The sequence below is a fragment of the Arachis ipaensis genome, chromosome B03, assembly GCF_000816755.2.
Source record: "Arachis ipaensis cultivar K30076 chromosome B03, Araip1.1, whole genome shotgun sequence".
In the NCBI taxonomy this organism is placed as follows: domain Eukaryota; kingdom Viridiplantae; phylum Streptophyta; class Magnoliopsida; order Fabales; family Fabaceae; genus Arachis; species Arachis ipaensis.
The window spans coordinates 131602122-131611126 of NC_029787.2; the positions used below are offsets into that span (position 1 = coordinate 131602122).

The following is a 9005-nucleotide window of genomic DNA, read 5'->3' on the forward strand; positions in this document are numbered from 1 at the left end:
TGCAGTAACTCACATTTCTAAATGAATCAAAAGCTCAAATATACAAACAAACAACGTTCTCATTCAAACTGAACTCAACACCTAGGTGACCAATTAAGCACCAAACTATCAGTGAATCAGTGACCAAATGCAGAAACTGATTCCTATTAACAAAACAAAATAATTAACAGATCTAAGATGCAGAAGCAGCAAAGAAGATTGAACCACATAAGTTAAAACACGACCATCACCGACCAAATCAAAATATGGGGAATTCCCATGAAAAACGCACCTTGTTGAGCTTTTCGCCCCCGAGGTCAGCGTTCTCGAGAGCCTTCTTACCGGCGACAATGCAGTACCGGAGACAATCATCGAGCCTGCGGTCGTTCTTGCCATCGATGTAGCCTTCGGAGCTGAACCCACGGATCTGGCCGCCGAACCTGGTGGGAAACTTGGAGGCATCAAAGCGGTCGATGGTGGTGATACCACTCTCCCCGGCGAGGAGTCTGTCATAGAAAGTGTCGACGTCGTTGCCGAAGACGGAGGCTAGGCCCATTCCGGTGATTACAACGCGCTTCTTTGGATCCTTCTGCCTCTGAGGAGCCGAAACCTTGGGGGAGACGGCGGCTGCGGAGACGGTGAAGGAGACCCTCTTAGATGCGCGGCGCGTGGATATGGGAGGATTGGTTGATTTGCGAAGTGGGTCCAACGGAGAGACGCGGAGCGTGGGTGTGTGAATGGCTTGCATGATGGTGGAACAGTAACAATTAGCGAATGCAACTCCAGAGAGACAGAGAGATAGAGAGAAGTGGTTTTAGAGCTACCAGGTGTTTGTGAAAATGTCTCTGTTAGTTTGTTAATTGCGTTGCGTTGCGTTAAGTTGCTTGACTGAGTGTGTTTTTCTATATGCTTCTTGTTTATATCGTATTGTTATGGTGTCATGAAAGCGGAACCGGGCACGCCCACACACAACCAAGCAGGAGGCGATAAAAACAAGGCCTTGACACATCCCATTTTTAGTATTCTCCGACACCATCACCTTCCACCATTGCATTTCCATATATCAATAAAAAAAAAAAAGTCTTACTAATTTTTTACGACTAATAAATAAATGCATTAATACAAATAAACCACTATTGAATACTAATTGCAATTGGGTTAATTAATTTTTTTTATGAAAATAGTTCTCTACTATTGAGTACTTCTTCATTTATGTATTTTTGTTTTATGACAATTTTTATGAAATTGATTAAATTTTATTTAAGGTTGCGGTTCCATCTAGGTAGTTAGTTAACCTGATTTTGGATTAGCCATGCCCAATCAAAATTAATATGGAGTACAACTAGTAGGTTACTAGAGATGTCTATATTAGGTAGCGTTTAGTGGAGAGATAGAGACGGAAAGATTGAGACTGAGAGACAGAGATTAAGAGATAGAGATCGAAATAAATTTCAGTATTTTGTTTGGTGCAAAATGAGAGACAGAAATTGAAATAAGAATAAAATTCTAATTTAATTTGTATAAATGATAAAATTGGAATTAATTAATTGAAATGAAAGTATTTTAGATATAAAATGTTATTAAAGTTTTAGTCTTCATCTCTAAAAATTTTAGTCCCCTGTGTTCCTATTTTTTAAGGTAGCGTTTGTTTTGAGGTACTGAGACAGAGAGTGAGAGACTGAAACTCAGTACTAAAATTTCTGTTTCTGTCTCTAAAATTTCAGTATTTCAATACCTCCAAAAAAGTAGGGACACAAGGGACTAAAATTTATAGAGATGGAGACTGAAACTTTAATAACGTTTTATATCTAAAATATTCTCATTTCAATTAATTAATTGTAGTATTTATAATATTTAAACCTTTTTTTTTGTCGGTGGATTGAACAATTCTCAATTCTAGATACACAATACACCCAAACACTTTTCACATATTTTTATTATATTTTTTCTCAATTGCATTTTTTAGGGTTTAAACCCTAGACCTTGAGGTGGAGAGGGGAAAAAAATGCCATTAGAGCCAAGTTTTTTTATGGTGTTCGAACTTCGACGTTCAATGAAAAGAACAAAAACTAAATCAAGTTTAGCACGTAAGTAAAAATATTTAAAAAAAAAAAAAGAAAGATACCAGATTTAGGTGTATGGTTTATCTACTCAATACCCATCAACTGTAAAGTAGTTAGCTCAACCCAACTCAACCCAACTCCATTTAATGAATTTTATTTTGGGCCAAGACTGTTTAGGAAAATGCAAAGCTCAATAAAGTGGACCCCTTCAGTGTAACGTCGTCACGATTAGTTAGCTCTACCCAAACTAAAAAAGGTCTGAAGATTTGTAAATGTTTTTATATTTACACACAAAAAAAAGACTCCCCCTAATAAAAAAATTCTTCTACAAACAAAATTGTATAAACGAGAAAAAAAAAAGAAGGTAACCATGACGGTGTCGTTTAGGTTTGAATAACGGGAAGCGTGTTTATGGGCTATGGCTTCCAGCACAGCTGACACTGACAGCTCTGCTAAACCGCACCACTGAACACGAAGAAGAAAAAGAGAGGGCGATGGCGGGAAGGGCTAAACGGAAAACCTCTGCTTCTGCGTCACCCTCTTCTTCTGTTCCTTCCCGGTACCACTCTTCTATTTACTCTCTAGTTTCTCCATTACCCAACTCAACTAATTTTTGCACTATCTCTGTATCAATGTACTCTCTTTCAATTAGGTCATTGTGTTCAACATAAAGTTGCTTACTTCCTTCACTACTGGGTTTTTTAACTCTTCCTTTGTCACTTTTTTTTTGTATTATTATTGTTATCAGTAAATTCGCGAAAATATTGCGATAAAAGAGGTCATTCTTTCTCTGGAAAGATTGTACTAAAAAAGTTCCATCCTGATAATTGAGAAAAATTGAGTGATTAGAAACATGAATTTGGGAGGTACTGTCTTATTTATTTATTTATTATCATATCTGCTTCAGACATCACACCTGAAAAAATAAGCAAGGGGATGGAGTTCTGGAGTTCATCTAGGTCTAGGTTCTCTGGATTCAAGTGTTGCTAGTGTATTAGAACAATGATTGATGATAACTACATTCAAATATCTAAATATGATGTTGTTGTGGAATTTTCAGCAAACTAGTGTTGAACATCAAAACAAGCAGGGGGATGAAGAGATCACTGCGGCAGGCTAATTCGAGAAAGAAACCCAAAGCAAAACAAAAGATTGATGCTAAGAAGCCAAAGAAACCTCCCACTGCTTTCTTCTACTTCTTGTAGGGCGATTATTTTTCCTCCATCTTTCCCTGTATTTAATTTATACTTGCTATTGATGATCTTTTATGTTGTCTTACTGGTAGTTATACTTTATATATGGTATTGCTAAGACTCATAATGGCAGGTTCTAACGTGTTACTCACCTGTTCACCACTGGAAACGCCATTTAGCTCCAGTTTAGTTTCATGTATGTATGTTCCAGGTTCATGGCATGGCATTGTTTGTATATCTTGAATGAAATATTAAGCTCTCCCAAATAGTTGGAAAAGTGCCGGTGTTTAATTTTAGAAAACAAACCTGCAGTTAGTGTTATATGCTTCTTTCTTTGCCCATCTTACTGATTACTGATCCTAGAAGTATGATCCACTGGAATTAATAATGTTCTGGAATTGTAAGGTAAAGTAATTGACTTTAGAGGGAAAAGTGCTGGGGAGGTAATCACTTGATGGAAAGTTTGTGCTTACAAGTCAGTTTGGATGCATCAGTATTTTATGTTCAAGAGTCAAGACAATCATTTGTATTAAAAATTATGGTTATCACAAGCCATTTAATCATGATTTTCCTGCTATAGTTTGCTTTCCTTGTTACTAGCTTGTTTTTTTGTTCTTTGTTCAGTATATTGCCATTTACTTCAGCATTGTATACATAAACCAACTGCTTCATTTCCATTGATGGAAAATATTGTAATTTTTCAAATTTATTGTGCTTACTTGAAGTCCTTTGTTGTCATTCTTAAGGGAGGATTTTCGTAAAGAATTTCAAGAGCAGAACCCCGATGTCAAGTCAATGCGAGATGTATGTATACAATCTATTGTATCTGTAGTAATTCTGATCTAGTTTATAGGTTTAGTTTGTCTTGAAGCAAGATAGTATTTGTTTGCAAATTAATTATTTATAAAATTCGGATAATTTCTAAAATTCCAATACAACATTAAATGTGATCCCCGCTTCTATTAAAAAATTGTCAGTTATTTTAGACTTGAGAATTTGCAAAACGTTTGTATACTTTGCATGAATAGCGACTATATTATTGCTGCTGCTGTTGTTGTTGTTACTTGTTATTCTTTGTAAATTAATGCACTTCCTTTTGGTAATTCTTCCTTCATGTGTTAGTTCAGATTGGCAAGGCATGTGGAGAGAAGTGGAAAACGATGACTTATGAGGTTAGGACTTAGGTTTAATGTAACCTCTCCTTTCCTCGTTTAGCCTGAATTGCATTATTATGGCTGCAATCTTTGGTGCTGGTCGCATTAGAAATGGTATCTTTATATGCTCGTAACACAGCTCTTCATTAACTGCACAAGAACATTTATTTATATTTTAAATGAGATCCTGTGACGCACAATTTGTGCCTTTGAGGAGACGCTCCTTTTTGTGTTAAAACGTTCACTTACTCGCATCAACTGCATTCATTCCAAATCTTTTAAATTCGTTCATTTAGATCTGAGCGAAAAGAAATATGGCTTTGGTTGAATTCTGTGCTAATAACACCAGTATCTTACAGGAGAAGGTTCAATACTATGATATAGCAACAGAAAAGCGCGCAGAATTTGATATGGCAATGGCAGAATATAATAAGAAAATGGTAATAATTTATTATGTTCATGGTATTGAACTCACTCTTGTTTACCTTGTTATGAAAGAAACAGTTCGTTTTGTTTTGTTGCTGATTGGCAGGAAAACGGTGAATTTGAAGACACTGATGAAGAATCGGATTTTGATGAATAAGACCCATGTAATTATTATTAGTTAGCTAGATAGAAGGTTTGGAACTGTTTGAATTAAAGCTGCTTGGTCTGAAATTGTACATCTAGTTTGTAGTCATCTCTGCTTTATCCTTGTGAATAACTATCGTTCTCTCTATCAATTTTTTGTGTAAAGTACATCTGTTAATTCCATTTGGATGCTTAGTAATAGAATTGCAGATTTTTGGGCATAATGCTTAATAGAATGTTTTATTGTAACATTATTTCTCTCAAGGTTGTCAAACTTGCGAATCTAGTGTGAGTTTACTTCTTGTGAATTTATTTTACTCAAATCTGATCATTTAAATTGAACAATTTCACCACATAACACATAATAAATTAAAATAATAGTACATGATATAATAATTACATTCAAATCTTTAACAATTAGTCAATTATACAACTAGTACAATGCACTACACAGGCACAAAGCAAAAGCAAAGCTCGAATCAGCGGCAAAAGCACAAGAGCGAAACAGAAGCAGGGAATAGAACTTAAAAGCTCGTATCAGGGGTAGAACTCAGAAGCAGATGCAACAACAGCCAAAAGAGATGAAGTAAAACCAAAATGAGTGAACGATGAAGAAGGACAGAGGAAAGAGAAGGTCGAGAAGCACGAAGAAGACGGAAGCTAAGAGCATCGAAGCTAGATGGCAAATGATGAGTTTTTTTTTTATAGCTCAAACGACATAATTTTGGCTCAAAATGGGGTAAAAATCAAACTCGCAACCTGGGGAGTAAACTCGTGATTATTGTTAAATCCAATTTTTTGCTTAAGTGGAAAAGCGTTGTATGCAATTATATGGAAATAACTCTGGAAAAATGCTGCTTTCTTTTTTTTTTAAATAGAATAGCTTCTTCATAGCGCATGTTCATTTTACTTTTAATGCTCTTCTTTATTAGGGAAATTTTAGAATCCAAAATTAGCAATTAAAGAAGCAAAAATATGCAGGGCAAAGTTATACTTTCCTCTGTAGAAACATCAGAATACCATAGCTCAGAAATAGAAAGGAAGAAGAAAGATGGATCCTCACACTTTTTTAACCCTATGTTGAAGTAAGGTTCCCAAATTTTCTTCATGTTTTATTCACTGGTATCCTTCACTTCTAACCTATTTCTTGTGACACAACCCAATGGATAGAACTGAACTACTGTCTACGAGTTTCCACTTTGCGTGTAGCATGCATCGGAGATGATGTCTGCAATGAAGTCGCAATGCTTTTAACCTCAGCAATCATAGCAACCACATCATTTAGCCTGTTAACTGCAGAACCTATACCCTGTGAACAGAAAATAGTAAATAGTATACTGATCAATAACTTGTCACCATAAGAGTAGAATATTACATAAGAAAAGTTGGTTTATGATTTTTCTGGACAGAATAAGATGGAAAAAAATTTGTTGAGATTCAGAAACATACCACACCAGCTGCCCCGGCTGTGATAGCCATAGGCGCTGTAACAGCACTTAAGCCAGATGAGCACATGACAGGGATCTTAACAGCTCTTGATATAGAATATGCTGCTGCCAAAGTTGGTGTTGCCTGCAATGACCAGCCATGAGAAATCTAATGGTTTAAAGAATGGTAAATTTATCAATACAACAGTAGCAGTGTGTATGACGATCCATTGAATTTAAAACAAGAGACATAAGTTATCTGTTTACCTTCTCAATCAAGCCTAAAACACCAGACTTTGTAGGATTTGAGCATTTTCCTCCCTCGGTTTGAATAATGTCTACACCTTCTTCTTCTAGTAACTCTGCAAGCTTGACCTGTTAAGGTTTTAGATTAATTTTATTCATCTGTGCAGGTAATTCATGACATCAGCTACATAGTGTATTCTGGAATTTAAAATACTGCTTATAACCTGATCAGGGAGGCTTAGTGTGTGAGGCACGGTGACGGACAATGTTACTGATGGAAGTATCCTCCTTGTCTCCTTTGTGAGACCTAGAATCTGCACGAGAATTTGTACAAAATGCTAATTAGTTAGCAATACTCTGAGAAATTCAGAAGGAACTATCTACATCTTCTTTTTCTTATGTTCAATTGGCTATATCATAATCGTAGTGTTTATCATAAGAAAATCAAACAAGATATTTGTGCTCTAATTAAAGACAAAAGCCACTCTCTTTGACAAATATAAATTCAATCTTTAATCATTAAATTCTCTCCATACCTGCTGCGGAGTAAAAACCACTCCCTTCTCATAGAATGAATCATAATTTCCAATCTCGACCTGTCAATGCAATTAATCATGTTCAGTGAAAAAATTCCCAGAAGCCCTATTTGATTATGGTTAATGGCTAGCATAACTTTCAAGGATTGTGCAACAACCAAAGGATCAAGTTAGAATTGAAGATAAAACTTAGACAAGTTAGTCGAACCATTAGTGCTCCTGCTTCGACTGCAGCCGGAAATGATGCAGGGTCTACAGATGAAACACAAACCTGCAAGAAGCATGAATTATATGCAAATGATAGAAAAAGAAAAGGATCAAAACCTAAATGTAAATGTCTTGTTCCACAATCCAATGACCAATGGATTTGGGATATAAAATGCTAATATACATGCTCAACATTAATGTAGTAAATGATCAATATGTTCCACAACTATAATTCTTTTAGAAGCTAACGGAATTTCGAAAAGTATTAATATACCGGACAAGAAGTTAAGCTGATAGCCAGTTTCACCAACTCCGGGTCGCACGCTATATCCACATGAGTTGCTCCACCCTGTAAAGCACATGGCATCACAATACAAACTCATTGGACATTAGTATGTTAGTTTGTAATGCTAAATATTTCATTGCAGAAAGCATAAGAAAACAGTATTCAGAATAATTAGAGATCTTTAAAAGAATAATCCACAATTCATATGTATAATTGTTTTCATGCATCTATCAGCTATCAAATACTAAACCAATTCATGGATACTACATAAATTAGTGAACTGATCAACAGAACAAATCTTTAAAGAGAAAAAAAAAAACCGAACCTTCTCTGCAGCTGTCACAACTGAAGCAACATTGTCCTTATCAAAATTATGCAGGCCTGAGATAATCTTCAAAACAAGTCAAAGATTTATCAATCGTTAACATGCATAGAATAAATGTACCTAAACACATGAATCCAAAATTTTGTGTGTGAAAAAACTAAAGCTGCATAGTTCAATTTCTATTAGTTAATCTCTCAGCTTAGGTTAAGATACTAATTTTTCAGCTGATCCCTGAACAATTCAATATCACAATATATCCCCAAATAAACAATTATACATAAAAGATGAAGAAATGGGAATAGGTTCACCTTGAGAGCTCTACATTCATGGAAGTCCTTCAACACAGATTCTTTGGTAGATGATAGTAGAGCTTTGGTAGAAAAGCATGGTTTCTTTTTCAAAGTTAGAAGATTAGGCCTTGAAGTAGGAGCCAATAGAGGGTTATGGTATGGCTTTAGAAAGGTGTAAGAAGAAGAAGAAGAAATTGTTATGCATGTTAAAGAATGCATGTCTATGTGTATGTCTAAATACTTTGCTATGTATCAGTGACTAAGGAAGAAAAGTTTTGAGTGAGGAGTGAGGAAAGGGTTACAACAAGAACAAGATAAGATGATGATGATGCTGGTGTTGGTAGCTTTGAAACTACAAAGTTTATTAGATATTTTAATTTTACCTTCTCTTTCATTGATATGGTAATTACTAATTACCAGAATAAAGTCAAATTAAAATTTAAAAAATTTTATTTGGCAACAAGCATTTTCCTGAAAAATGAGGAATGATGACCAATCTTGTTGGCTTTCTAAGAGACAAGTTCTAGAGAAGTTCCATTTTTTGTCATCTTTTATACAGTAGGAAACGCAGTAAAAATAAGAAATTGGAATTAAACTGTGACAATAAGAGAATAATTATAAAACTAACGTATCAACATTTTTATACATACTAAATTGAAATTAGAATTATAATTTCACGTAACATTTTATAAAAACTGAAAAATAAGTAAAATAAACACTTTTCCATTC

The 9005-nt window shown here is 35.0% G+C and overlaps 3 protein-coding genes across 4 annotated transcripts in view; 1 reads left to right on the forward strand and 2 right to left on the reverse strand.

The window, feature by feature from the left end:
- Window positions 1-771, reverse strand: part of LOC107631512 (3-oxoacyl-[acyl-carrier-protein] synthase I, chloroplastic) — a gene marked incomplete at its 5' end in the record, with an annotated part of 4288 nt that extends 3517 nt beyond the window's left edge. The window contains 1 exon segment of the mRNA XM_016334976.2: window positions 272-771. Coding sequence (XP_016190462.1) covers window positions 272-727 — 456 coding nt within the window.
- Window positions 2395-5210, forward strand: LOC107631511 (high mobility group B protein 14). 2 transcript variants are annotated; one of them, XM_021119932.1, is made up of 6 exons: window positions 2395-2601; window positions 3103-3243; window positions 3982-4039; window positions 4363-4407; window positions 4749-4829; window positions 4894-5210. In XM_021119932.1, exons 1-6 carry the CDS (start codon window positions 2537-2539, stop codon window positions 4912-4914), a joined length of 411 nt encoding a protein of 136 aa, XP_020975591.1. In that variant the 5' UTR covers window positions 2395-2536; the 3' UTR covers window positions 4915-5210. The 2 variants fall into 2 exon arrangements, with proteins under 2 accessions (XP_020975591.1, XP_016190461.1); XM_016334975.2 differs by having other exon boundaries at window positions 2401-2601; window positions 4922-5208.
- LOC107631510 (uncharacterized protein ycf23) lies at window positions 5884-8637 on the reverse strand. Its single transcript, XM_016334974.2, has 9 exons — window positions 8295-8637; window positions 7987-8052; window positions 7650-7724; window positions 7377-7439; window positions 7169-7228; window positions 6857-6946; window positions 6654-6761; window positions 6409-6531; window positions 5884-6268 (listed from the first exon to the last, which is right to left on the reverse strand). Exons 1-9 carry the CDS (start codon window positions 8493-8495, stop codon window positions 6137-6139), a joined length of 918 nt encoding a protein of 305 aa, XP_016190460.1. The 5' UTR covers window positions 8496-8637; the 3' UTR covers window positions 5884-6136.